At 64.9% G+C, this 27304-nt stretch overlaps 2 protein-coding genes across 5 annotated transcripts in view; one reads left to right on the top strand and one right to left on the bottom strand.

Annotated features, from left to right (window-relative positions):
• The window catches only part of CROCC2 (ciliary rootlet coiled-coil, rootletin family member 2), a 73705-nt gene extending 67900 nt beyond the window's left edge, over positions 1–5805 (bottom strand). For all 4 annotated transcript variants that reach the window (XM_066346542.1, XM_066346546.1, XM_066346544.1 and 1 more), the window contains exon 1: positions 4960–5805. In XM_066346542.1, coding sequence (XP_066202639.1) covers positions 4960–5037 — 78 coding nt within the window. In that variant the 5' untranslated portion in view covers positions 5038–5805. The remainder of the gene's footprint in view (positions 1–4959) is intronic.
• Positions 5806–13286: 7481 nt separating this feature from the next.
• On the top strand, positions 13287–26280 carry MAB21L4 (mab-21 like 4). Its single transcript, XM_066346548.1, has 5 exons — positions 13287–13770; positions 17500–17728; positions 19737–19890; positions 23219–23575; positions 26136–26280. The coding sequence occupies exons 1-5, from the start codon at positions 13287–13289 to the stop codon at positions 26226–26228; spliced, it is 1317 nt and encodes a 438-aa protein (XP_066202645.1). The 3' UTR covers positions 26229–26280.
• The last annotated feature ends 1024 nt before the right edge of the window (positions 26281–27304 follow it).

The raw sequence follows: 27304 nt of genomic DNA, 5'->3' as shown, positions 1-27304 counted from the left end.
AGGACCCAGGTGGAGTCACAGTGTCTGTTGGGAGAAGGCCAGCCTGGGCCCCTGGCTGGTGGGCAGGGCGTGTCCAACAGTGCCACCGTGTGGCTGCGAGGGGCGTTGCAGGAGGCCATGCCCGCTGGGCTCTAGCAGTCTGGAGGCCCCGGCTCTGCCCAGTGGGGAAGGGACCCGTGTGACTGCATCAGAGGAGCCGGGCAGGACTCCCACCACTCAAGGCTCCTCAGCAGACATCCTCATACCCACCCTCTTGACCCCAAAGGGCAGCGTGGCCATCACTTTGCAGGTAAGGAAGTCCCAAGGCCACGCTCCCACAAGTGAGAGTGTTGTTGGGGCCATGGGCCCCCAGCTGCCCTCGATGGTGGTGACTGAGCCAGTGCCCCTACCGTGGCCAGAGATCAGGACCCAGCAGGCACACGCTGGCCTCAGGTGTCCTCCCCCCGGGGCACCCTCCTGCGCCCACGCAGAGGCACGGGGCAGCCTGTGGCCCGCCCCAGCCCACTGCCTGCCATTCTCCTCCCTCTGCCCGCTCAGAGCCCCACTGCCCGCCGTCCTCCTCCCTCTGCCCGCTCAGAGCCCCAGCCCACTGCCCGCCGTCCTCCTCCCTCTGCCCGCTCAGAGCCCCAGCCCACTGCCCGCCGTCCTCCTCCCTCTGCCCGCTCAGAGCCCCAGCCCACTGCCCGCCGTCCTCCTCCCTCTGCCCGCTCAGAGCCCCACTGCCCGCCGTCCTCCTCCCTCTGCCCGCTCAGAGCCCCACTGCCCGCCGTCCTCCTCCCTCTGCCCGCTCAGAGCCCCACTGCCCGCCGTCCTCCTCCCTCTGCCCACTCAGAGCCCCAGCCCACTGCCCGCCGTCCTCCTCCCTCTGCCCACTCAGAGCCCCAGCCCACTGCCCGCCGTCCTCCTCCCTCTGCCCGCTCAGAGCCCCAGCCCACTGCCCGCCGTCCTCCTCCCTCTGCCCGCTCAGAGCCCCAGCCCACTGCCTGCCATCCTCCTCCCTCTGCCCGCTCAGAGCCCCAGCCCACTGCCCGCCGTCCTCCTCCCTCTGCCCGCTCAGAGCCCCAGAGCCTGCCCGCCGTCCTCCTCCCTCTGCCCGCTCAGAGCCCCAGCCCACTGCCCGCCGTCCTCCTCCCTCTGCCCGCTCAGAGCCCCACTGCCCGCCGTCCTCCTCCCTCTGCCCGCTCAGAGCCCCACTGCCCGCAGTCCTCCTCCCTCTGCCCGCTCAGAGCCCCAGCCCACTGCCCGCCGTCCTCCTCCCTCTGCCCGCTCAGAGCCCCACTGCCCGCCGTCCTCCTCCCTCTGCCCGCTCAGAGCCCCACTGCCCGCCGTCCTCCTCCCTCTGCCCACTCAGAGCCCCACTGCCCGCCGTCCTCCTCCCTCTGCCCGCTCAGAGCCCCACTGCCCGCCGTCCTCCTCCCTCTGCCCGCTCAGAGCCCCAGCCCACTGCCCGCCGTCCTCCTCCCTCTGCCCGCTCAGAGCCCCACTGCCCGCCGTCCTCCTCCCTCTGCCCGCTCAGAGCCCCAGCCCACTGCCCGCCGTCCTCCTCCCTCTGCCCGCTCAGAGCCCCAGCCCACTGCCCGCCGTCCTCCTCCCTCTGCCCGCTCAGAGCCCCAGCCCACTGCCCGCCGTCCTCCTCCCTCTGCCCGCTCAGAGCCCCAGCCCACTGCCCGCCGTCCTCCTCCCTCTGCCCGCTCAGAGCCCCAGCCCACTGCCCGCCGTCCTCCTCCCTCTGCCCGCTCAGAGCCCCAGCCCACTGCCCGCCGTCCTCCTCCCTCTGCCCGCTCAGAGCCCCAGAGCCTGCCCGCCGTCCTCCTCCCTCTGCCCGCTCAGAGCCCCAGCCCACTGCCCGCCGTCCTCCTCCCTCTGCCCGCTCAGAGCCCCAGAGCCTTCCCACAGCAGCACACCCACGGGCCTCCCCTGCACCCCAGGTGACGGCTCTGGCCCTCGCCAGGGTGGGCACAGCTTGTGGCACACATCTGAGGACAGGGCCTCCGCCAAGCCGGCCACCGGATGCCTGCTTGCCGTCTTCCGCAGCCTGGCTGCTGCAGAGAAAGCCCTGGACCAGGGTGGCCACCGGCCAGGCTCCATTTCCTCAGGAGAAAGAGCTCCTCTGTGTCTGGGGGGGGGGGGCACCTGGCCCCGCCTTGCTGTGTCTCAGGCCTGCTCAGTTCAGATCTCTCATTGAGACCCGGAGCCCTGGGGCAGGGTCCTGCTTCTTGGGGGTGGCAGTTTGGTGCTCAACTAATAATGAAGGGGAGATCTGGGCCAGGCCTGGACCCAGGCATTGGGGGTGAGGGGGACAACTTCTCATTCATCTCTGGGCCCCCCAGCCCAGCCCCTAGCATGACTGGTGCTTGGCACACCACGGGCTCGGCTAGGTCATTACACGAATGACTGAAAAACCGAGCCTAAGGTATAAATCATCAACTGCAAAATGACTCAAAACAAGGAACTCTGGGGAGGGCAATGACCCTGTGGATCTGTCTGCTTCTGGGTCCCCAGTGCCCACACGGGCTTCCTGGAGGAGGTGGCTGACGTGTTGGACCTTGAAGGATAAGTAAGAGTTCAACAGCCAGAGGGGGCACAGGCCTCGTGTCCAGGTGGAGGGCAAACAGAAGAAAGGGGTGGGATGGGTCTCCAAAGGCTGCACACACGCACGCGCACGCACACACACGCACACACACATGCATGCACACACACGCATACACACACGCGCGCACACATGCATGCACACACGCGCATGCACATGCACATGCATGTACACACATGCACACACATGCACACGCACACATATGCATACACACATGCGTGCACACACATATGCATACGCACGCACACAGGCACAGGCGTGCCCATGCACACACACACGCACACAGGTACATGCGTGCCCACGCACACACATGCTGGTTTTCACGAGTGAGGCTCGGCACACTGGGTATGCACATGGGAGGAAATTGCATGGTGACCCCTGCCTCACGCCGCAGACGAAGAGCATCAAGCCCAGGTGGGAATTGTGGGAAAGGAAGGCAACACAGCTTTTAAAAGGAGATGGGAGAACGTCTCTGTGTCCCCGGAGCGGGCAGAGGGTGTTTCTGAGACAGCACACAGAGAGACACTGACGAGGAGGGAGGGTGGGAGAGCTGTGCTGTGTGGAAAGGACGAGCCTGTGTCCGTCCAAAGCTCCCACGGCCAGAGGAGGAGCAGGCCGCCCGTGGGAGATCTTGGCGAGGCTTGTCTCCAATAAAGGACTCGCCTCTGGCTTATCCGACCACATCCAAGTCCATCACAAACAGAGAGGGCCCCACAGCAGAAAAAAAACGGGCCACATTTCAGAACAGACACTTCACATCTAAGAGGCCGCTGAGCGTAGGGACAAGCACTCCAGCTGGCGGGTCGTCAGGCAAACAAGAAAAACCGCAACGGAGCGTTCACCCTCAGGGCTCCAGGGGAAACTGGAGGAGGTGCCAACTCCTGGCACCCGCCCCTGGCGCCCTGCGGACCGGATAGCACCACCTGTCAGGAAGTCCATGCGGCCACATCCACCCAACACCGCGCCTCGCAATCCAGGACCGGCACCCGCACTCCTGGGTGGGTTCCCCACCAGACATGCATGCAGACGGCACCCAGAGACACGTCCCGGAACATTCACGGCTGGGCTACGTGCAACGCGCAGAACTGGACGCCACGCCAATGGCCGCTTACAGGAAACGGGATGCGAAGTGTGGAGGCCCAGACGCAGTGGGCACGCCATGTGCTGAGGGCTTGGCGGACGTGGTGCCGCGTGAAGACCACGCACGGCACGGGCTTGCTTTTGTTTTGACAAAGTCCCTCAACAGGCCAGTCTAATCTCTACGGGGATGGGGGGCTTCTGGCATCCTGATGACCCTAGAGTGGACGTGGGGGCCAGAGGCTCAAGGGGGTGCAGAACAGGGGGCGGGGCGTCTGTAGGCTTCTCCAACATGGGGAGCACACTCAGGCCTGGTCGCACACGAGGACGCCACCCGAGAGCCACACTGTCCCCGTTGGCTGGCCTGTCGCCCCGTCTCCACAGGCCCCTCTGAGCCCCGGAGGGCGCCCGCCTGCCTGCTCATCCCAGAGTAACAGCACCCAGATCCCAATCACCTGCAAATGACGGGTGCTGGCTGGCCGGAGGGGGGGGGGGAGCGGACCTTGGGTGCCCTTGCTGTGTTCCGTCCCGTGTGTGGGCACCTGTGTGTCTGTGTGCGTGCACACACGTGTGGTGACGCCATCGTGTTATCTGATCCGCTGGCCCAGCTGTGGGCGGCTGCCCTTCCCGGGGACCTGTGTTGCTCAGGTGGGGCCCCGTCTCCCCACAGCACGGCGCCAAGGTCCTAAGAACTGGGTCAGTGGACAGCTCTGAGTCAGCACTGCGTGGGCCTTCCTTGAGGTCTCCTGGGATCTGTCAGGGTGGGGACTGTCTGGCTGTGACAGTGAGGGGCGGCTGAGGGGGTGGGGCCCGGAAGTAGGGGTGAAGGGGAGAGGGGCCTGGGGATAGTTCTCAGTCGTTGCTGATGTTCGTATGCAGGGGGGGCTGAGAAACTCGCTTCTGGACCTCACAGGGCAGGTCTGGGGGACAGCTGTACTCTCCCACCTCTGGGCACCCCTGAGGGAGGACTGTGGCTCCCACCCTTCACCACGAAGGAAGCAGTGAGTTCGGTCCAGGACGTCGGCCTGGGAGGGTCCTCAGTCGCTGCCCACGTCCCGTGTGTGCGGGCTGCCTCGGGGAGGGGCTCTCGCCTCCCCGGGGGGCTCAGACCTCCAGCCCCCTTTCCCGGTCAGTCTGCACTCGTGTGTGGGGGGGTGCTCACGTGACCGCAGGAGTGCGTGCAAAGTGCCCCTTGAGCCAGGGAGGCGTGGCCTCCGCAGGGTCCCTTCCCTGGCCAGGTGCCCTTGGAGCCGGCTCCCAGGGGGCTGCTGCAGGGCGGGCTCCCCACTGACCTGGATCACGGTGTCCAGCCCCAGCCGGGACCGCGCGGTGGTGTCCCCGTCCCCAGGCTCGCTGGAGGCAGAACTCATCGCCGCTGGAGCGCAGGACCCAGGAGAAAGCCGGGCTCCTTCCCGCGTGTCTCCTCTGGGGACCCTGGCTGGGACCTCCTCCGGCTCAAGCGCCAGACGCCCGACACCCGTGCGGCACCTGCCTTTCTGTCCTGGGCTTCCAGCTGCCCCCTCTTGAGTGGGGACCGCGTGGACGACCGAGTGCTTAGGTGTCGCTGTGGCAACGGCAACGCCGAAGGCTGGGTTTCCCAAGAAACAGGAGTGCGGGCCTTGTCGCCATGGAGACTAAGGAACGCTGTTGTCTGGAAGCCGTTACTCTGAAGACCTGGAGACGCCCTGGGGGAAGCTGTCCACCTGAGTGACCACGCCCAAGGAGGAGCTGGCCTCTCCCCCTCGCTTCCCACCCCAGTGGGGAAGGGCCCCAGCCTTCCACTGGGCAGCTGCCCTGGGAGGAGTCACCCTTGGTGGCCACACACCAGTGGAGGTGACGTGCGGACCACCACTTCCTCCTGATGGAGGCTCGAACTCTGGCTTTCCCTCTAAGGTTTGGAAAGGGACCCACGGTCCAGCCATGCAGACGTAACAGATGAGTAAACTGAGGCCTGGGGCGGGGACGCCACCTGCCCAACGACCAGAGGAGGCCTCGCCCTCCTGACCCTGCTCTCGGCCGGCTAGGCCTCCTGGGCTCTGATGTCCCTCCGGACCCTCTCGGGGCAACTGCTCTGTGGGGAGCGTGCCCCGTGCCTGCCCGGGAGGCTCCGTTTCTGCTCACTCGCCGGCCCCTCCCCGGAGCCCTTCCCTGGAGCACCTCCCCGGAGCCCCGTGCAGGACCAGCAGGGATGCCCCCGGCTTATCCATCGGGGCGGGTGGCCCCCAGTCCCCCTGATGCCACCTGTCCCTGCGGGCACAGAGCTCTGTCCCTCCCTCCCGGGCGGCGCCCTCCCGGGGCCTTGGGGCTGAGTCTGGCACCGAACATTAAGCCAGGTCAGCGTCCCCTCCCCACATATCTCTCTGCCTCCCCTTGGGGCCTCCTTGTTCTGAGCTGGACCAGTCCCAGCTGGGCTGATGTCAACAGGAGTTTCCTCCTGAGACAGGGCAGCGCCAGAGTGACTGTCCCTCTGATGAGAGGAGGCCGTGTGGGGCCCTGGGGACGGGTGTGTCCCTCTGAGGCCGCCTGTGAGGACGGACACTTAGTAATGGGCACGTCTGCCCCCACTGCTGCCGGGGTGGGGGGAGCCCCCTGGGGCCGAGGCCACTTCCTCAGAACCAGAGCTCACTGAAAGGCATCTGTGCTCTGTCCTTCTCCTGGTGACTTCCGGGTCCAGGGTCCCCTCCCCTCTCTGGGAGGACAGACACAAGGGTGCTCCCTGCAAAGCCAGGCCAGTCTCTTGGGGCCAGGCACAATCCCACGGGGCCTCCAGGCCTGGGCTGGGGCTTACTGGACAGTTTCTGGGACGTAGACCGTCCTTCTGACTGATTCTGGCTCCTTTAGACTAGCAGCAGATTCGGGCTCCTGAAGTCACAAAGCAAAAGTTCCCAGACTCAGAGCCCAAGGGACCCACGCTGTGGCCAGGGCCCCCCCCCTCGCGCCCCCCCATACCACACCACGCTGCCTGTAGCACCCTAAGTCCTGGAGCCCCCGTGGGCCCAGAGGACTGAGCCTGGGAAGTGTGGGAGTAGGGGGTGAGAGAGAGGTAGGACCCCCATTTCCTGCTGCTCAGAGGCTGGGCCTCCCTGACCTGAGGGTGTGGCCCTGTCCTCTGTGTGACCATCTGTGAAGGTCACTGGATGAGTCTAAAGAAGTCTCCACACACTGGAAACCGTGACAGTGGGTGCCCCGTGGTGGGGGGCCCTCCTGCTGAGTGTGCCCCTCTCCCCCACGGCACCCCAACACCCACCTCTGCCTAGTCTCCCCACTGGTCTGAGGGCACTCTCCACGCTCACTCCCCCTCAGCCCCTGGGAGGCTGCCTCCACCCCCGCCCAGCACCCTGGGGAGTTTCTGCCCCGTGGGCCCAGCCCCCCCCCCCAAGAGGCTCACGGGCCCTGTGCTTATGTCCTCCACCCCCACCCCCACCCCCGCCCTGCACCCTGGGGAGTTTCTGCCTCGTGGGCCCAGCCCCCCCCCCCACCAAGAGGCTCACAGGCCCTGTGCTTATGTCCCGGGCCTGGCTGCGTGGCCTCCACCCTCATAGCTTCCGGTCCTGGGCCATCGTCGATGGACGAGGAGAAGCTGCGGGCAGTTAGCCCTGGCTTGGATGGAGTAGAACCTGTGATAGAGAGGTCCTCACCACGCAGGGGGCAGAGTGGGCTCAGGGAGGCCAAGCTGGTCCTGACCACGTCCTGACTGTGCTGGACGGGACCAGGGCCCTGAACTACCTGCTCCCTGGGGCTCAGGGGCGCACAGGCCACCGGGAGGGTGCTGTGGCCCTCACCTGCCACATGTCCAGCATGTGCAGGAGAAAGCCCTCAGATAGGGGGGCCGTGGCTGGGTTTGATCAGTGTTTCTTCCTCCAGTCCTCCCGGGATTTCACTCGGACCTCACCGTGTCAGCTACACCTTGCACCTCCAGTTCCCAGGAGACAACCCACAGTCCTGGCCGGGCCGGGCCCCTGTGTGGACAGGAGGACATGGGGGGGGCAGGAGCGGGCACTGGGTGGGGTGTGGCAGAACTCAGCACAGTCCTGGCCGGGCCGGGCCCCTGTGTGGACAGGAGGACATGGGGGGGGGCAGGAGCGGGCACTGGGTGGGGTGTGGCAGAACTCAGCTGGCCTCGCTCTTCTCTGTCCCCCTGCTGGACCCAGGGGCACCAGGACTTGTCACCCCTGACCCAGAGCCTCTCCCAGAAGGAGAGACTTTAGAATTCCTTCACGTGACGGCTTTGTACTTCCCGGGTGAGGCGGTCATCCCCGCCCCCGGCCGGCCTCCCTTGTTCTTGCCCTGACAGACGGGGCTGCTGTGGCTGGGACACCCAGTTCTGACGTGTCTTCCAAAGGACAGGTCACCTGAAGGACAGTCCCGGAAAGAGGGTGAGCGGCTGCAAAGGAATGCGGTGCCCTGTGTCCCTCCCGGCCCCTCTGGGCCTCGGGTGGCCAGTCCCACCCTCACCCGTGCGGCGCTCTGCCTGTCCTCCCGTCACCGTCTGTGCTCTCGGGGACTCTGCCTCCGGGGACCGTGCCACCCTGCAGACGCCTCCCCCCGAGGCCGAGGCCGGGGTGCTGGGAGAGCTGCACGGGGCGGGGGTGTGTGTGTGTGTGGCTGACCTGAGTCGGCCTCACATCCTCCAGGGGCGTGTCCCCTGCGGGTGCCGGACAGGAAGCAGGCGGTGCATTCTGCGGTCGTGCCAAAACACAGCCCTGTTCTGGACAGTGGCTCAGGGACCAGCTTACACACCGCTCACTCAGAACAACTGGCTGGTGCTGAGGTTGACTGTCCCACTGTCTGACCAGTAGGCATCCCAGGCCACTGGTCACTGTGTGTCTGTGTTCCCCTGGCCATCTGTCCATACCGGACACATAGGTCCGGGATAGCAGTGGAGGCCCTGTAAAGGGACCGTTGGATCAGGGAGGACACTAAGAGACTCACTGGGGGACACTACCGGGTCAGCCTCTCGGGGTCGCCCCAGTGGACCACGGGCACATGTGCTGCAGGAGAGAAGTCGCAGCCCTTTCTCTCTGCCCCCAGCACCTGGGGCCTCTCTGGGCATCTCACCGGCCACATAGGTGAGCACCTGTACCTCCTGCTGTGCCCTGCCTGGTCCAGGTGAGCTCGTGTCCAGCTTCCCGGCCTCCACTCGCCCATGGCTCCACAGCGTCGTCCAAGTGCCCGCTGTGTGCTGGCCTTCGAGAGGGGTCTAGGGTGCACGAAGGAGCGTGCCCCGCGCAGGAGGACAGTGTCTGACAGGGTGACACTCTGACTTTGACGCCCTCCCAGCTGCCACAGCTCACAGGACCACGACCTTCACCTCCTCCCCCAGTTCCGCTGTCTCTCGATGGGCAGCTTGTCGGGCGTAAAGACGGGCCTTTGTCTGGACCAAGGGTCCCCAAACTACGGCCCGCAGGCTGCATGCGGCCCCCTGAGGCCATTTATCCGGCTCCCGTCACACTTCCGGAAGGGGCACCTCTTTCATTGGTGGTCAGTGAGAGGAGCACATTGACCATCCCATTAGCCAAAAGCAGGCCCATAGTTCCCACTGAAATACTGGTCAGTTTGTTGATTTAAATTTACTTGTTCTTCATTTTAAATATTGTATTTGTTCCCGTTTTGGTTTTTTTTTACTTTAAAATAAGATATGTGCAGTGTGCATAGGGATTTGTTCATAGTTTTTTTTATAGTCCGGGCCCTCCAACGGTCTGAGGGACAGTGAACTGGCCCCCTGTGTAAAAAGTTTGGGACCCCTGGTCTGGACTGAGGGCCCTGGGCATTTTGGGTTGACAGGGGCAGACAGGTCTCCTGGGCCAGGTCAGGAGGCAGCTGTGAGACTCCTGGGCAAGTGGAGGAACCTGAGAATCTGACTGGTGGACAGGGAGGCCACAGCGAGGACAGGGCCCAGGACGGAGCTCAGGCTGAAGGGCTGCAGGACCCGCTCCCTACGGACCAACGGGTGTGTGAGTGGGGCTCAGGGCACAGAGTGGGATGCAGGTGGCGGGTGTGTGAGTGGGGCTCAGGGCACAGAGTGGGATGCAGGTGGCAGGTGTGTGAGTGGGGCTCAGGGCACAGAGTGGGATGCAGGTGGCGGGTGTGTGAGTGGGGCTCAGGGGACAGAGTGGGATGCAGGTGGCGGGTGTGTGAGTGGGGCTCAGGGCACAGAGTGGGATGCAGGTGGCAGGTGTGTGAGTGGGGCTCAGGGGACAGAGTGGGATGCAGGTGGCGGGTGTGTGAGTGGGGCTCAGGGCACAGAGTGGGATGCAGGAGGCAGGTGTGTGAGTGGGGCTCAGGGCACAGAGTGGGATGCAGGAGGCGGGTGTGTGAGTGGGGCTCAGGGCACAGAGTGGGATGCAGGTGGCAGGTGTGTGAGTGGGGCTCAGGGCACAGAGTGGGATGCAGGTGGCGGGTGTGTGAGTGGGGCTCAGGGCACAGAGTGGGATGCAGGTGGCAGGTGTGTGAGTGGGGCTCAGGGCACAGAGTGGGATGCAGGTGGCGGGTGTGTGAGTGGGGCTCAGGGCACAGAGTGGGATGCAGGAGGCGGGTGTGTGAGTGGGGCTCAGGGCACAGAGTGGGATGCAGGAGGGGGTGTGTGAGTGGGGCTCAGGGCACAGAGTGGGATGCAGGAGGGGGTGTGTGAGTGGGCTCAGGGCACAGAGTGTGATGCAGGAGGGGGTGTGTGAGTGGGGCTCAGGAGGCAGGTGTGTGAGTGGGGCTCAGGGCACAGAGTGGGATGCAGGAGGGGGTGTGTGAGTGGGGCTCAGGGGACAGAGTGGGATGCAGGTGGCGGGTGTGTGAGTGGGGCTCAGGGCACAGAGTGGGATGCAGGTGGCGGGGTGTGAGTGGGGCTCAGGGGACAGAGTGGGGCTCAGGGCACAGAGTGGGATGCAGGAGGCGGGTGTGTGAGTGGGGCTCAGGGCACAGAGTGGGGCTCAGGGCACAGAGTGGGATGCAGGTGGCAGGTGTGTGAGTGGGGCTCAGGGCACAGAGTGGGATGCAGGTGGCAGGTGTGTGAGTGGGGCTCAGGGCACAGAGTGGGATGCAGGAGGGGGTGTGTGAGTGGGGCTCAGGGCACAGAGTGGGATGCAGGAGGGGGTGTGTGAGTGGGGCTCAGGGCACAGAGTGGGATGCAGGAGGGGGTGTGTGAGTGGGGCTCAGGGCACAGAGTGGGATGCAGGAGGGGGTGTGTGAGTGGGGCTCAGGGCACAGAGTGGGATGCAGGAGGGGGTGTGTGAGTGGGCTCAGGGCACAGAGTGTGATGCAGGAGGCGGGTGTGTGAGTGGGGCTCAGGAGGCAGGTGTGTGAGTGGGGCTCAGGGCACAGAGTGGGATGCAGGAGGGGGTGTGTGAGTGGGGCTCAGGGCACAGAGTGGGATGCAGGACGGGGGTTGTGAGTGGGGCTCAGGGCACAGAGTGGGATGCAGGAGGGGGTGTGTGAGTGGGGCTCAGGGCACAGAGTGGGATGCAGGAGGGGGGTGTGTGAGTGGGGCTCAGGGCACAGAGTGGGATGCAGGAGGGGGTGTGTGAGTGGGGCTCAGGGGACAGAGTGGGATGCAGGACGGGGGTTGTGAGTGGGGCTCAGGGCACAGAGTGGGATGCAGGAGGGGGTGTGTGAGTGGGGCTCAGGGGACAGAGTGGGATGCAGGAGGGGGTGTGTGAGTGGGGCTCAGGGGACAGAGTGGGATGCAGGAGGGGGTGTGGGAGTGGGCCTCAGGGCACAGAGTGGGGCTCAGGGCACAGAGTGGGATGCAGGAGGGGGTGTGTGAGTGGGCTCAGGGCACAGAGTGGGGCTCAGGGCACAGAGTGGGATGCAGGAGGGGGGGTGTGAGTGGGGCTCAGGGCACCTGTTCAGTGAGTCTGAATGGCCGTCCTTGGGGAGGGAAGGGCAGGCCTGCTCTGGGCAATCCCAGAGGGTGAGACTGGGCCATGTGCGAGGAGGGAACGCTGCTGCTGGCCTGGCTGTGTCCTGGGCTCCCTGGTCAGAGGGTGAGCTCCCCGTCCTAGGAGGTATGGAAGCAGAGACCCACCCACGGGGCTGCTGCTCCTTAGAAGGGTTTCCACCCACCAGGAAGTGAGCGCCTGGCATCCATCCAGGCTCTGCCCACAGCTCTGACTCAGGCGCTCAGCTCCCCTGGAGGGCGGGGGTGGGGCAGGTCTCCGTGATAGCTGTCCCGGCGTCTCCATGGGGCGGTCTCCACGGTGCGGTCTCCACGGTGCGGTCTCCACGGTGCGGTCTCCACGGTGCCGTCTCCACGGTGCGGTCTCCACGGGGCCGTCTCCACGGTGCCGTCTCCACGGGGCCGTCTCCACGGTGCCCTCTCCTGCTTGCTGTTTGCAGAAGCTCCTGCGGGTCGGGGGCAGCTCCCCCTCCTGGCTGGGACTTGCACAGCTCCGAGCAGGGGGGAGGCAGGGCGCCCAGCGCAGGTACTGGAGGGGCCAGTGGGGCGGGGCTTTCCGGCCCGAGAGGCGGAGCCAAGGAGACGTCTCCCCTCGAACCAGACACTTCAAAGACACTTCAGCTCCAGGCCCAGGTGGGTGCTTCCTTCCCGCGGAAGGCCAGGTGGGCTGGAGGATGGGCTGTCCAGGGGCTTCGGGCTGGGGGTGGGTGGCGGGAGGGTGTCCCTCGATGCAGGCCGTGCTGGGGGAGGAGGCAGGATCCACACCTGGACTCGAGTGGGCACCAGGTTTGAGGTTCCCAGCTTCCAGTGGGGGGCACAGGTGCCTGAGGGAATGAGCAGGTTGCTGTGGAGATGCAGCCCCCGGCTCTGGCCTGCAGCGGGTTGCTTCCAGGAGGTGGGGGCCCCAGGGGCAGCCCACACACTCAGGGTCTGGGGCAGCCACCACCTCGTCTCACCTGCCACATCTGAGCAAAGGGGATGCCATGTGCCTCACCCCCAATCTGAGACCCTGAGACACCCTGGGTAAGCGTGGGAGGGGGAACACCAGAAACAGGCCCTCCACCCCTTGAACAGCGTGGTGGGAGGGGGCCAGGCCCTCAGACCCGCCCCTGCCCGGCAGAGCGGGAATCTCAGCCTGAATGCGCCCTGGGCCAAGAGGAGGAGGAGCCCAGAGAGGCCCCGCCCTTGCACAAACAGGCCCCCTCCCTGCCTGCTCCTGTGACATTCCTAATTGTTGATGAGTGACTCACCCTCACTTCAAAGGCTTTGACCCAGTTCAGCTATTTAACCTGCTGCACCCCACGTCCCTCTGGAGTGCTGCTCTGCGGCGACCAGGTGACCCACCTGCAGACCTGCTCCTCACCTGGGCAGGTGACCCACCTGCAGACCTGCTGCTCACCTGGGCAGGTGACCCACCTGCAGACCTGCTCCTCACCTGGGCAGGTGACCCAGACCTGCTCCTCACCTGGGCAGGTGACCCACCTGCAGACCTGCTCCTCACCTGGGCAGGTGACCCAGACCTGCTCCTCACCTGGGCAGGTGACCCAGACCTGCTCCTCACCTGGGCAGGTGACCCACCTGCAGACCTGCTCCTCACCTGGGCAGGTGACCCAGACCTGCTCCTCACCTGGGCAGGTGACCCAGACCTGCTCCTCACCTGGGCAGGTGCCTCCTCCCCGACACCCGCGCGCCCGGCCCTCAGGGGCTGCGTCCTCCGCCCTGGCCCCAGCCATGGCCGTGCAGGTGCCCCTGTGGCACCACTACCTGCGGGCCATCCGCTCGCGCTGGGCCTCACGGGCGCAGGACTACCAGCGGGCGGAGGACGTGCTGCTCATGGTGCTGGAGGGCGTGCACGCCCGCGACCCCCGCTTCCTGGTGGACTACTCCCGAGACCTGGAGGCCGCGCAGTTTGCCCTGCGCTCCTCGGAGGACCCCGTGGACGTGGAGGTGCCCCTGAGGGTGGACGCCGAGGCCCTCCTGAGTGAGGAGCCGGGGGCCGGCCGGACGACGGACGGGCCCTTGTCCTGCCGCCTCGGTGTCCCCAGGGAAGCAGCTGGCCTGGAGCCGTGGATGACCGAGGACGTCTTCACCGCCTCCCCGGATGGCAGTGCCAAGTGCTGCGGACACATCGTGCCCAGCAAGGTCCTGCACGTCCTCAAGGACCTTCTGGTGGCTGCCATCGTGCACTGCAAGCACCACGGCCTCATCGCGCCAGGTAGTGGGCGGAACCCCACTCTGTGCACGCGGGCGGGTGCCCACGTATGGTGGCGTGTGCGTGTGTGTGCGTGTGTGTGTGTGCGCACGCACATGTGTGGTTGTTCAGTGTGTGTGTGCGCGCACATGTGTGGTTGTTCAGTGTGTGCGTGTGTGTGTGCATGTGTGTGTGCGCACACACGTGTGGTTGTTCAGCGTGTGTGTGTGCGCGCACATGTGTGGTTGTTCAGTGTGTGCGTGTGTGTGTGCATGTGTGTATGCACACATGTATGGTTGTTCAGTGTGTGTGTGTGCGCGCACATGTGTGGTTGTTCAGTGTGTGCATGTGTGTGTGCATGTGTGTATGCACACATGTGTGGTTGTTCAGTGTGTGTGTGTCGGGGCACACAGTTGGGGACATCGCTCTGAGTTCCATGAAGACATGTCTCATGTTATTCAAGGTCTATGCGGTGGTGATTTTTGGTAGTAATGTTTTCATGGATGCTACTATGTAAGCAGCTGGGAACTATGACCAGGTACTGTTCTGCTTCCTGAGGGTCCCTGACGTGGCTCTGTCATCCCGTCCCCACCGGACCTGACCATCCTCAGCTGTCCCCACTTCTAGCCTCTGGTCATGTTGCACTAGGTTGGGAGGGTTCTGCATGCATTGCATGAGTGTGTACATGTGTGCGTGTGGGCGTGTGCATCATGCACATGTGTGCACAGGTCTGGTTCAACTCATCGCCCTGTTGCTAACTGGTGTCTTGTCCTGGGTCCCGAGATGGGTCTGTGGCAGCTACCTGCAGGGGAACCAGGGTCTCTCTCAGTCTCTCTGGTACCATGTTGATGTGGTCTGGATGGTGGCCCGCTCTAAGTGGGCGGGGTCAGGAGTAGGGGTCAGTCCCGCTCTAAGTGGGCGGGGTCAGGAGTAGGGCTCCCCTCCTTCCGGGACTGTGAGGGGCTGGAAGGATGGGCACAGACTGTGCAGGGCGCAGGACAGGGGCTCGGGATGAGGAAGCCCATCCTCCGTGGGGTCAGGAGAAAGACTTCAGGTTGTCCTGGCCAGTGGTTAGGGACTGACACAGACCGTCCTGGGGAGAGACAGGCCCGGGTCGGGGGTGGCTGCCGCCTGGTCTTAGTGTGGTCCTCACATCTGCTGTGAGGTCAGCGAGCGGGGTGGTCAGCCCACCTGAGGGACAGCGACCTGCTTCTGCCTGCTCAGTGTGTGTGTGGAACCCAGCTCCGGCTGCTGTCCAGGCTCGGACCCGCACTGGGGGAGGCTTGGCGACCTTTGCCACCTCTGCCCACAGGACCGGCCTTCCTCCTGTGGGTTCCGGGGAAGCTGGGCTCCTTCTCCACGCTGATGTGAAGGTGGCCGGGCTTCTGGACTGACCTGTAACACAGGAGGGGTGACTTCCCACCCCGGCCTCTCCCCAGACCTGCCCGGTGACCGGGGGCAGGCACCCACCATCGCTGGGGCTGAGGGGTGGTAAACATCGCCCACAGGGCTGGCCAGGGCCTGTCATTAGCGTTCCTCCATCCTGGCCTGCAGACATCTGATCTGATCATCTCTGAGCCTCCCAGTCACCGCAGCAGCAGCTTGGGCAGGGCCCTTTCTGTCCCCTTCCGTGACCTGATGGGGCTGCTCCCACGGGGCCCTGTCCCCGTCCCGCCTGGGAGACAGAGCCACTGACGGAGCACAAGGCCCTGCCCAGCCGGCTCCCTTAGGCACATTCCCCAGGTCCCCTCGTGCTCACCCCGCAGCGCCCTGGCTCAGAAGGCAGCCACACCCAGGGGCTGGCCTCCGAGCACGCAGGGGAATTCCAGAGTGGCTTCCTGACACTTCCCTGCAGGGGACAAGGTTCGGGCTGCACCCCCCACCCCCACCCCGAGAACCCCTGGGAACCGTGAGGCCAGGCCGGACTGGTGGGGCGTGGCTGGGCTAGGTGGCAGGTGTGGCTGGACACCTTCCAAACCACCATTTCATGGACAAAGTATGTGACCGGTGGTAGATAAGGAAATGAAGCCACCCGGCTTTGCAGGACGCGTGCTTCAAATGCCGAGGGGAGAACACTCCTCTCTCTCTCTAACTGATGGGGAAACGGAGGCCCATTCAGGGGACACAGCAGCCCAGGTGACAGGGACAGAAGGTGGCCCGAGAGCCACCCTGCAGGAGATCGGAGGAGGGGTTCTTTCCTGCAGGACCCCCAGGGCTTTGGACTGTCCAGGGCAGACAGTGCACACCGACGGCCGTGGGAAGGACAGCTTAGGGGGGAAGCCCAGAGCACCCCAGATGTCCCCCACCCCCCCCGGCCCCAGCCCCTAGGACCCCATGGAATGTCCCTTCCTGGTGGTCTGGGCACTCTGTGTTCGGGGGGGTGGACTCTGGACCAGGCCCCGCGAGGTCTGAGAGGAGAGGGGAGGGGAGCAGGAAGCATTTCTGCTGGAACGTCCTGCCCCCCCACCCCCAGGGGTCCAGTGGGGTCCAGTGGAACTCAGGGCAGCCAGGTTTGTTCACTGTCGGCCTTCTGGGCAGAGCCGCCCGACCCCAGGCCTTCAGGGACACTGCTCGGTCCCTTCCGAGTGGACCTGTTGCTCACCTTCCCGGCCCTTCCGGCGAGGTGGACTGAGATGGGACCTCCTGGGCACCAGCCTGACCGGGGGGCGGGGTGTTCTCAGGGAGCATCTAAGCCGCAGGAGGGGTTGGCAGAGGGAGCAGGTGTGATCAAAGTCCACGCGCAGCCTGACCCTCCTGGGCTCCGAGGCACAGTCACGCCGAGGCCGCCCCAGGGCCTGGCTCCGAGCTCCCAGGGGCCCACACTGTCCCCAGGCTACCTGACCGCCTGACAGTGCCAGGCACGGTGGCCAGCAGCAAAGACTGTCCTCTCCCGAGGCCCGTCAGCATTCGGGGGCAGGTGGACATGGGCCCAGGAAAGGGGTGTGGGGGCACTACAAGCACCCCCCCCAAGTTGTTTCCTGAAGACCGAGGAGGCACTAGGGGAGACCCTTTCTCACCCTGCTCCCTGACACGGGGGCCGCCTGGGACATCGAGGTGGGGGGACCCAGCCCCTTGCTCGGCAGGGCCCCCAGGGCTGGGCAGCTGGGGCCCTTGGACCTGCCGATGGGGCAGAGCTGCTCTTCTTGGGGTCCCGGCCTCTCCCTGCCCAGCCTGGGAAGTGGGGGGCCAGGCCACAGCGCGGAGCCCTGCGGGGGGCCTGCTGTCATCAGGGAGCCGTGACCGCCTGAGCAGACGGCGTCCTCACTGCATTAGTCAGCCGGCTGCCAGAACGCATGCCACAGACCGGGCGCTCGGACAACAGAGACTTCCTTCCTCAGCCCTCAGTCCTCGGGCCGGAAGTCCAAGGCCACGGTGTGGGCAGGCTTGGTTTCTTCTGAGGCCTCTGGCCACACCCTCCCGTGGCCTCGATGCTGGTGGGACTCCCTGATGTCTCTCCCATAAAAACCAGACCTGTCTGACGGCTGCCCTTGGTTTACCTCATCGCCTTTTTAAAGGCCCCCAAATACGGTCCCAGTCTGAGCTGCTGGGGGTTAGGGCTCCCACACATGAGTTTTGGGGGACACAGCTGTGCAAGCAGGTGCCGGGCCAGCCCCACGCCTGGCTGAGGCCCCAGGTTGACGCGGGCATCTGCGGTGGAGGAGCTGCAGGTCCGGGCTCGGGGGGCCGGCCCTGGGGGGTCCCGGGGAGGCGGGGTCAGGCGCAGCTGAGGGGCCAGCCGGGCGGTCATTGCAGGCTCTCTGAACGCGAACAGCCTGAAGGAGGAGGAGGAGCTCCACCTGTCCCTGCTGGTGTCCAGCGGCTGGAGGACCATCCGCTTCAATGTGGTGCCCGTGGTGCGGCGGAAGCACAGGGTGCCCGCCCTGGAGGACGCCCAGCGGGCCCCCGGCTTCCCCGAAGGCAGCTTGAGAAGGATCATCAGCCAAGAGGTGGCCCTGGTGCCCGCCAGCGCCCAGCTCTGGAGGTAGGAGGCACCTCCTGGGTCAGTGGGGTCCCAGGGAGCCTGCAGGAAGGGGCCACGCCCTGCTGCTCCCGCCCACCTCTGCCCTGTGGGCATCTGCACCAGGCCGAGGCTACTGGGCACTCGGGGAGTTTGGGATTGTTCTCAGAGCTTCAGGAAACTAGCTGTGCAGGGAAACCCGAGAGTGTGGAGGGCCTTCTGGGAGGGACCCTCAGGACCCCACCCAGCGCGGGAAAGCAGCAGAGGACCGGTGGCTTGTCCGGGGTCGTGGTGGGTTCCCGCAGCAGCTGGGAGGGTGGCCAGGGTCTAATGAGACCACTGAGCCCGGAGCTTTGCTTGAGTTTGTCTCCATCGGGCTGCTCTTCCCAGGTGAGTGCCCCCTGCCAGTCTGCCACCTGACCTATTTAGCTGGCATGTCCCCTCCCCTGCTGGCCAGAAGGCCAGCAGTCTAGGTGAGGGCAGGCCATCGGCCGGACAGGGGGGCCTGAGTAGCTTCTGTGGGAGGAAGAGAGGAAGACACGGGGCAGAGGCTGAGTGCCCTGGGGACCCTGCACCAGGGGCCAGCCAGCCCCTTCCAGATCTACGCCGCTTAAACAGCAGCTGGCCCACAGGTCGCTGTGATTGGGTCGAGGTGACCCACCCTGTCAGATCTCACGTCTGGGGCCGGGGTGGCTTTGAGGCTGAAGGTAATTTTTACAGGTGGATGACATTTGTGAAGCTGGTTATACCCTCCTGTGGTTTTCTGCCGCTCAGAAGGGGTCAGCCACCCACACCTACCTGATCCATCCTTACGCAGAGCAGGGGCTGTGTCCAGGCTGGGGCGACCGCCAGCCACAAAGAAAGGGGAGGGGCTGGGCAAAGCAGAGTCCTTCCTTCCTTCCTTCCTTCCTTCCTTCCTTCCTTCCTTCCTTCCTTCCTTCCCTCCCTCCCTCCCTCCCTCCCTCCCTCCTTCCTTCCTTCCTTCCTTCCTTCCTTCCTTCCTTCCTTCCTTCCTTCCTTTTTCTGAAGTTGGAAACGGGGAGACAGTCAGACAGACTCCTGCATGCGCCTGACCAGGATCCACCCGACACGCCCACCAGGGAGCGATGCTCTGCCCATCTGGGCCGTTGCTCTGTTGTGACCAGAGCCATTCTAGCACCTGGGGCAGAGGCCATGGAGCCATCCCCAGCGCCCGGGCCATCTCTGCTCCAATGGAGCCTCGGCTGCGGGAGGGGAAGAGAGAGACAGAGAGGAAGGAGAGGGGGAGGGGTGGAGAAGCAGATGGGCGCTTCTCCTGTGTGCCCTGGCTGGGAATTGAACCCTGGACTTCCACATGCCGGGCCGACGCTCTACTGCTGAGCCAATCGGCTAGGGGCCAGAGTCATTTTTTTTTACAAGTAAATGGTCTTTCCTGACTCAGCGGACAGACAGCTGTTCGGTATTGAGACTGCTCAGCGTGAGGGACCGTTAGGGCGTGGTCCCCGGGTCCCACTGCTCTGTCACTTGCTGAGCAGACAGGGAGCACCTCTGGTGTACATTGCCCTGCGCTGTGGGTGCTGCTGGGGGCAGGATTTGGAGCCCCTTCGTGGTGGACGCTGGCTGCTGGAATGGGGTGTGGCGTGGAGACGTCACTCACGCCAGGCTGGGGTGGGGCTGCACCTACACCTCATCTGCTCCACCCTCAGCCAGTGAGAGTAGCACCTCCCTGTCCCCACAAAAGGGACCGGGTGGCCTGGAGACTCCCATGTCCCTCTGTGCTCTGGGGCCCGAGCGTCTACACGACAGCCGGGCATTTCACACTGGACAGCCCGTGTGTGCAGTTCCTGAAACACGCATGCAGCCCGGCCGGGTGCTGCCCGATAGCCGCTGTCATGGCCTGGGCTGTCCCCTGGGGCCCGGGAGCTTCCCGTCCTGGGGAGGCCACAGAGTCCTGGGGCTTCCTTTCTGGGGATAAGTTGTGGCTTAGGGTGCCCATGACGCCCAGCCCAGGCCTGACGCCCACGGTGGGCGGTGTGACTGTCTGGGCTCCCAGGGTCTCCACGGATTACGTGCTCACCCGGCTACTGAGCGCGCTGGACTCCCTGCCTGGCCATCGCCTGGACAGCCTCTCCATCCTCGACCGGATCAACCACGAGAACTGGCGTGACGGCGGCCAGAGCCCTGGCCTGACCTTCGACCACCTGAAGGTACGTGTGGGAGCTCAGCGGGCCCCTCCCGCTCTGTCGGGCCTGCGTCTGTAACTAGGGTGCTCAGGGCAGGGGGCTCTGGGTTGGACCCTGTGCCAGCTGGGACCGGGCCTGTGTCTGTAACTAGGGTGCTCAGGACAGGGGACCCAGGTTGGACCCTGTGCCAGCTGTGACCGGGCCTGTGTCTGTAACTAGGGTGCTCAGGGCAGGGGACCCAGGTTGGACCCTGTGCCAGCTGGGACCGGGCCTGCGTCTGTAACTAGGGTGCTCAGGGCAGGGGACCCCGTGTTGGACCCTGTGCCAGCTATGACCGGGCCTGTGTCTGTAACTAGGGTGCTCAGGGCAGGGGACCCAGGTTGGACCCTGTGCCAGCTGTGACCAGGCCTGTGTCTGTAACTAGGGTGCTCAGGGCAGGGGACCCCGGGTTGGACCCTGTGCCAGCTGGGACCGGGCCTGCGTCTGTAACTAGGGTGCTCAGGGCAGGGGGCCCCGGGTTGGACCCTGTGCCAGCTGGGACCGGGCCTGCGTCTGTAACTAGGGTGCTCAGGACAGGGGGCCCCGGGTTGGACCCTGTGCCAGCTGGGACCAGGCCTGCGTCTGTAACTAGGGTGCTCAGGGCAGGGGACCCCGGGTTGGACCCTATGCCAGCTGGGACCGGGCCTGTGTCTGTAACTAGGGTGCTCAGGGCAGGGGACCCCGGGTTGGACCCTTGTGCCAGCTGGGACCAGTGGACAGCCTGGGGTGAGCTCTGTGTCAGAGGGTCTGGAGGCCTTGCCGGGGCTCCCCAGAAACGAGGCCCAGGCTTGCGAGTGACGTCTGGCTGCTGAGGGTGGTGGCACCTCAGACCCCCCTTTGCCGTCCCAGCGTTGGTGGCCTCAGGGGTCCTCCTGGCCCAGGCACTCGCTCATCAGTCCGACCTTGGGGCTGGGTGGTGGAGAGTGGGCGTCCCCCCAGCCCGTGTCGGCCCCGAGAGAGCCCGTCGTCCCCGCATGCCCGTCCTGGAGTCTGTGGATGTCACCCGCGGGGCCCCCCCTTGGAGTTGAAGCAGCCCAGCCCTGTCCCCCCGCCCCGCTGCTCAGCGGCTGCTGTAACAGCTCTGGAACCGTGTCCTCCGAGGGCCGTGTACCCTCAGGTGCCGGGGAGAGCAGGGCGGGGCCCGTGGGGCCACGCAGGGGACGCAAGGGGGGTGGCGGAGTCTCGGGGTCTCCGCCCAGAGTGAGCAGGTGGGAGGCCTCGGAGTGCTGCTCGTGACAGGTGTGTGTGTGTGTGTGTGTGTGTGTGTGTGGTGTGTGTGTGTGTGTAGGGGTGTGTGTGTGTGTGTGTGTGTGTGTGTGTGTGTGGTGTGTGTGTGTGTGGGGTGTGTGTGTGTGTGTGGGGTGTGTGTGTGTGTGGGTGTGTGGGTGTGTGTGTGTGGGGTGTGTGTGTGTGTGTGTGTAGGGGTGTGTGTGTGTGTCTGGGTGTGTGTGTGTGTGTAGGGGTGTGTGTGTGTCTGGGTGTGTGTGTGTGTGGTGTGTGTGGGTGTGTGTGTGTGTGGGTGGGTGGGTGTAGGTGTGTGTGTGTGTGTCTGGGTGGGTGTATATGGGGGGGTGTCTGTATGTGTGTGTGTCTGGGTGTGTGTGTGTGTGTGTGTGGGGGGGGGGTGTAGGTGTGTGTGTGTGTGTGTGTGTAGGGGTGTGTGTGTGTGGTGTGTGTGTGTGTGTGTGTGGTGTGTGTGTGTGTGGTGTGTGTGTGTATGTGTGGGTGTAGGTGTGTGTGTGTGTGTGTGTGTGTAGGGGTGTGTGGTGTGTGTGTGTGTGTGGTGTGTGTGTGTGTGTGTAGGGGTGTGTGGTGTGTGTGTGTGTGTGTGTGTGGTGTGTGTGTGTGGGTGTGGGTGTAGGTGTGTGTGTGTGTGTCTGGGTGTGTGTGTGTGTGGGGTGTGTGTGTGTGTGTGTGTGTGTGTGTGTGTAGGAGGTTACGAGAGATGTGGCCCAACCTGGTACAGAAGAAAGCTCTACCGGGAGCCCCCGTATGACCTCAGACCCCTCTCCGCCCCCCTCGGGACTCCACCCCACCCCTGAGGGGCTGCCTTGGGTTCTGACCCGCGGTGGCTCCTGTGGTGAACCGGGTCCGCAGAGGGAGAGGGGCGTGAGGACACAGCAAAGTGATTGTGTGACAGGAGAGGGCGTCCCTGGCTAGGGGCACTCAGGGCCGGGGCGGGAGAGCGTGTTTGGAGCCGCCAAGCAAGTCCAGTGGTGGCTTTCAGACATGTTCTGAGCCCAGGTGTGCCGGGCACCCTGATGGGGCCAGGAGTGCCGCAGTGGGGCTCTTTGGGTGGGGCTGTAGCGCATGAGTAGGAGTTCAGTGGGAGAGGGGCACGAGGAAAGGCCCAGAGGGTGGGCAGGAACCTCGAGCACCCTGAGAAGGGTCCTGCTGGCTGGTGTGGGGGTGGCTGGGAGGCCTGCTCAGCGGCAGTGCCCTGGGTAGTCCAGGAAGGCACCAGAGCACGGGCAGCCAGTGAGGAGGGCGCGGGAGCCACGCTGGGACACCCCGGGGGGCCTGAAAGAGTAGGGAAGAAGTGCTTGTGGCCAGGGGCCTTCGGGGTGGGGGTGGTGGGAGGGCTGGTGGGTTCACACACACACACACACACACACAAAGACACACACACACACACAGACACAGACACACAGACAGACACACAGACACGTGCACAGACACACACAGACATGCGCACACATACACAGACACGTGCACACACACAGACTCACACACACAGACACATACACACAGACACACACACAGACACATACACACAGACACACACACAGACACACAAACACACAGACACATACACACAGACACACACACAGACACGTGCACACACAGATACACACACACAGACACACAAACATACAGATACACACACACAGACATGCTCACACCCTCTGCCCCAGGTGAGGACCTGATTCACATGTCACACACAGACACATGCACAGACACACAGACACACACAACACACACACACCCTCCGCCCCAGGCGAGGGCCTGATTCACATGTCACACACAGACACACGCACAGACACACAGACACACACAGACACGCTCACACCCTCTGCCCCAGGTGAGGACCTGATTCACATGTCACACACAGACACACACACACACACAGACACACGCACAGACACACAGACACGCACACACACTCTGCCCCAGGCGAGGGCCTGATTCACATGTCACACACAGACACACGCACAGACACACAGACACACACAGACACGCTCACACCCTCTGCCCCAGGTGAGGACCTGATTCACATGTCACACACAGACACGCACACACACTCTGCCCGCAGACGGTGCTGCTCTGGGCCTCCGTGCTCTTCCCGGCGCCCGAGGACTGGGCAGAGCTGCAGGGAGCCGTGTACCGGCTGCTGGTGGTGCTTCTGTGCTGTCTGGCCACGCGGAACCTGCCGCACTTCCTGCACCCCGAGCACAACCTGCTGCCGGACGCCGGCCTGGACCTCAGCGCCCTGTACCAGCGCGTGGAGGGCTTCGCCAGCCAGCCGGAGGCGTCCCTGCGCATCCACGTCACCCACCTGGGCCGCAGCCCCCCGCCGCGCATCAGCCACGGCGTCAAGGCGCTCCTGCAGCTGCCCGCCAGCGACCCCGCCTACTGGGCCACCGCCTACTTCGACGTCCTGCTGGACAAGGTGGGCACAGCCAACCTCGGGGGCCTCGGGCAGGTCCGGGGTCACAGGTGGTGGGGACAGAGCCTGGCCCCTCTCCCTCCAAGGTCAGGAGCGCGTGAGCAAGGCTGGGCCAGGTCAGGCCTCTGGGCAGCATCCGTCAGGGAGGGATGTGACATTAGGGCTCAGACAGGCCAGGAGTGCCTCTGTCCACCAGGGCCGCAGCCTGGGAACCAGGGCAGCAGGTCTGAGCTTGCCCCATCGCCCCAGGACTGCCCCAGCCCCCCGGTGGGAGTGCCCAGAGCACCAGACGCCCGGTGGGAGTGCCCAGAGCACCAGCCCCCCGGTGGGAGTGCCCAGAGCACCAGCCGCCCGGTGGGAGTGCCCAGAGCACCAGCCCCCCGGTGGGAGTGCCCAGAGCACCAGCCGCCCGGTGGGAGTGCCCAGAGCACCAGCCCCCCGGTGGGAGTGCTCAGAGCACCAGCCCCCTGGTGGGAGTGCCCAGAGCACCAGCCGCCTGGTGGGAGTGCTCAGAGCACCAGCTGCCCGGTGGGAGTGCCCAGAGCACCAGCCGCCCGGTGGGAGTGCCCAGAGCACCAGCCCCCCGGTGGGAGTGCTCAGAGCACCAGCTGCCTGGTGGGAGTGCCCAGAGCACCAGCTGCCTGGTGGGAGTGCCCAGAGCACCAGCCCCCCGGTGGGAGTGCTCAGAGCACCAGCTGCCTGGTGGGAGTGCCCAGAGCACCAGCCCCCCGGTGGGAGTGCCCAGAGCACCAGCCCCCCGGTGGGAGTGCCCAGAGCACCAGCTGCCTGGTGGGAGTGCCCAGAGCACCAGCCGCCCGGTGGGAGTGCCCAGAGCACCAGCCCCCCGGTGGGAGTGCTCAGAGCACCAGCTGCCTGGTGGGAGTGCCCAGAGCACCAGCCCCCCGGTGGGAGTGCCCAGAGCACCAGCCCCCCGGTGGGAGTGCTCAGAGCACCAGCTGCCTGGTGGGAGTGCCCAGAGCACCAGCCGCCCGGTGGGAGTGCCCAGAGCACCAGCCCCCCGGTGGGAGTGCCCAGAGCACCAGCTGCCCGGTGGGAGTGCCCAGAGCACCAGCCGCCCGGTGGGAGTGCCCAGAGCACCAGCCCCCCGGTGGGAGTGCTCAGAGCACCAGCTGCCTGGTGGGAGTGCCCAGAGCACCAGCCCCCCGGTGGGAGTGCTCAGAGCACCAGCTGCCTGGTGGGAGTGCCCAGAGCACCAGCCCCCCGGTGGGAGTGCTCAGAGCACCAGCTGCCTGGTGGGAGTGCCCAGAGCACCAGCCGCCCGGTGGGAGTGCCCAGAGCACCAGCCCCCCGGTGGGAGTGCCCAGAGCACCAGCTGCCTGGTGGGAGTGCCCAGAGCACCAGCCGCCCGGTGGGAGTGCCCAGAGCACCAGCCCCCCGGTGGGAGTGCTCAGAGCACCAGCTGCCTGGTGGGAGTGCCCAGAGCACCAGCCCCCTGGTGGGAGTGCCCAGAGCACCAGCTGCCTGGTGGGAGTGCCCAGAGCACCAGCCCCCCGGTGGGAGTGCTCAGAGCACCAGCTGCCTGGTGGGAGTGCCCAGAGCACCAGCCCCCCGGTGGGAGTGCTCAGAGCACCAGCTGCCTGGTGGGAGTGCCCAGAGCACCAGCCCCCCGGTGGGAGTGCCCAGAGCACCAGCCTCCCGGTGGGAGTGCCCAGAGCACCAGCCCCCCGGTGGGAGTGCTCAGAGCACCAGCCGCCTGGTGGGAGTGCCCAGAGCACCAGCTGCCTGGTGGGAGTGCCCAGAGCACCAGCCCCCCGGTGGGAGTACCCAGAGTACCAGCCGCCCGGTGGGAGTGCCCAGAGCACCAGCCCCCCGGTGGGAGTGCCCAGAGCACCAGCCCCCCGGTGGGAGTGCCCAGAGCACCAGCCGCCCGGTGGGAGTGCCCAGAGCACCAGCCGCCCGGTGGGAGTGCCCAGAGCACCAGCCCCCCGGTGGGAGTGCCCAGAGCACCAGCCCCCCGGTGGGAGTGCCCAGAGCACCAGCCCCCCGGTGGGAGTGCCCAGAGCACCAGCCGCCTGGTGGGAGTGCCCAGAGCACCAGCTGCTATCCTGGGCTTCATTCCTGATGAAGGGGTGTGGCCTCAGCGGGCTCACTGGACCCAGGAGTCCTATGCCACGCCCCTCAAGCATTTGGGGGTGCCAGGCTGCTTCTCCAGCTGCACCGCTTGAGCCCCAATGTTCTATCAGCTCTGTTGGCCTTCCTTTCCCCCAACCCCAGAGATTCTCTACCTGGTCCCCCCCCCACACACACACACACAAAGAGCCAACATGTCCCCGTGCAGGGCACACCCAGGGGCAGAAGATGACGGCAGTGGGAGGGTGACCCACAGCCCTCCTCTGTGTCAGCAGGGACGCCGTGTGCGGACGGCCTGGCGGGAGGGGACCTAGGCAGGTTCGTCCACCTGCAGGGAGGATCGTCCAGGTGGAGACCCAGAGGCAGGAGGGCCCCGCGGTCAGGGAGCGAACGTTGTCCCGCGCTGTGCTGAGGGCCACGTGGCTGACTCCCGGCTGTCTCTTGGTCCCCTCTGTCCCCTCCCTGCCCGCAGTTCCAGGTCTTCCACATCCAGGACAAGGACCGGGTCTCAGCCATGCAGAGCATCTTCCGGAAGACCAAGGCTCTGGGTGGCGAGGACAGCTGAGCCCGACGCAGGCTGCAGGACGCTGGCAGGAGGATCTCACCGGGGGTGGGGGGTGGAGGGGGGGTGGAGGGACTGTGTCCCCGGGAACGCCCTCACGGGCATCTGGTAGTGAGAGACGGGGGGGGGGGGGCTCCCGGAGCAGCTCCTTCTTCTCCAGGGGGGAGGACCCGGATGAGGGGCTGTGTGCTTCCTGCCACGTGTGTCTGTCTGTCCTGGGTGATGCTGTCAACTCTGAACGCTGAGCGTCTGTGTGAGACCCGGAACTTGAGGGCGTGTCCCCGTCTGTGCCAGATGCCACTCCATGAGACGAGCGACTGTGGACCTAATCTCGAATAAATTAATGCACTTCCGAGGAACGGCAGCTGTGCCCCGTCGCACCTATCGCAGAGAGCAGGGGTGGGCCCTGGTGGCCGCAGTGGGTTTGGGAGATGGCATGCCCTCCTTGGGAAGGTCTGTGTGTTGGGTGGCCCAGAGCCTGTTTGTTCTAAGTGGGCCAAAGCCCAGGTCGGCTATCCGGCAGGTTCATGGGCTGGGGTCCCCTGGGAAGGCGGGTACCGCCTGGCGCACCTGGAGAACCCTGAGGTTCTGCGATAGCTCCTGGCAGGATGCGGGCCCGAGCAGGTAATGAGCCCCGGCCACAAGACCCCTGGCCGCCACATGACCCACACTGTCCATCACAAAGCAGGCAGCGTGTGATGGGCCCCTTGCAGTGAGGCAGAAAGAAATAAAAGGCATGAAGGTTGCGGGGAGAGGGGAGAAGTAAAATTATCATTATTCATAGACAACTCGGTTACTTACATAGAAAACCCTTTAGGACTCCACATAGAAACTGCTAGATTTTGTGAATTTAACAAGGTCAAGAGATACCAGGTTGACAGAGAAAAGTGAACAGTACTTCTAGATGTTAAAATTAAACCACCGGAAATAAAAAAAAAAAAACCCTCAAAAACACCGTTGACAATAGCCTCAAACATCAACCACATAGAAACAGATCCGACAAAAGCTAGGTAAGCCCTCTACACTAGAACTAGAAACATTGTTCCATGTAATTTTAAAAGACCAACATTACTGCTCAG

The sequence above is a fragment of the Saccopteryx leptura genome, chromosome 7 (genome assembly GCF_036850995.1).
Source record: "Saccopteryx leptura isolate mSacLep1 chromosome 7, mSacLep1_pri_phased_curated, whole genome shotgun sequence".
Lineage (NCBI taxonomy): Eukaryota > Metazoa > Chordata > Mammalia > Chiroptera > Emballonuridae > Saccopteryx > Saccopteryx leptura.
This window is presented reverse-complemented; position numbering and strand designations above follow the sequence as displayed.

Bases quoted from the DNA above. Each gene is read 5' to 3' on its own strand.
- MAB21L4 (XM_066346548.1), top strand. From the start codon at position 13,287: ATGGCCGTGCAGGTGCCCCTGTGGCACCACTACCTGCGGGCCATCCGC. The intron at 17,729-19,736 runs GTAGGAGGCACC...CTGGGCTCCCAG, and splicing joins GCCAGCGCCCAGCTCTGGAG to GGTCTCCACGGATTACGTGC. The intron at 19,891-23,218 runs GTACGTGTGGGA...CTCTGCCCGCAG, and splicing joins TGACCTTCGACCACCTGAAG to ACGGTGCTGCTCTGGGCCTC.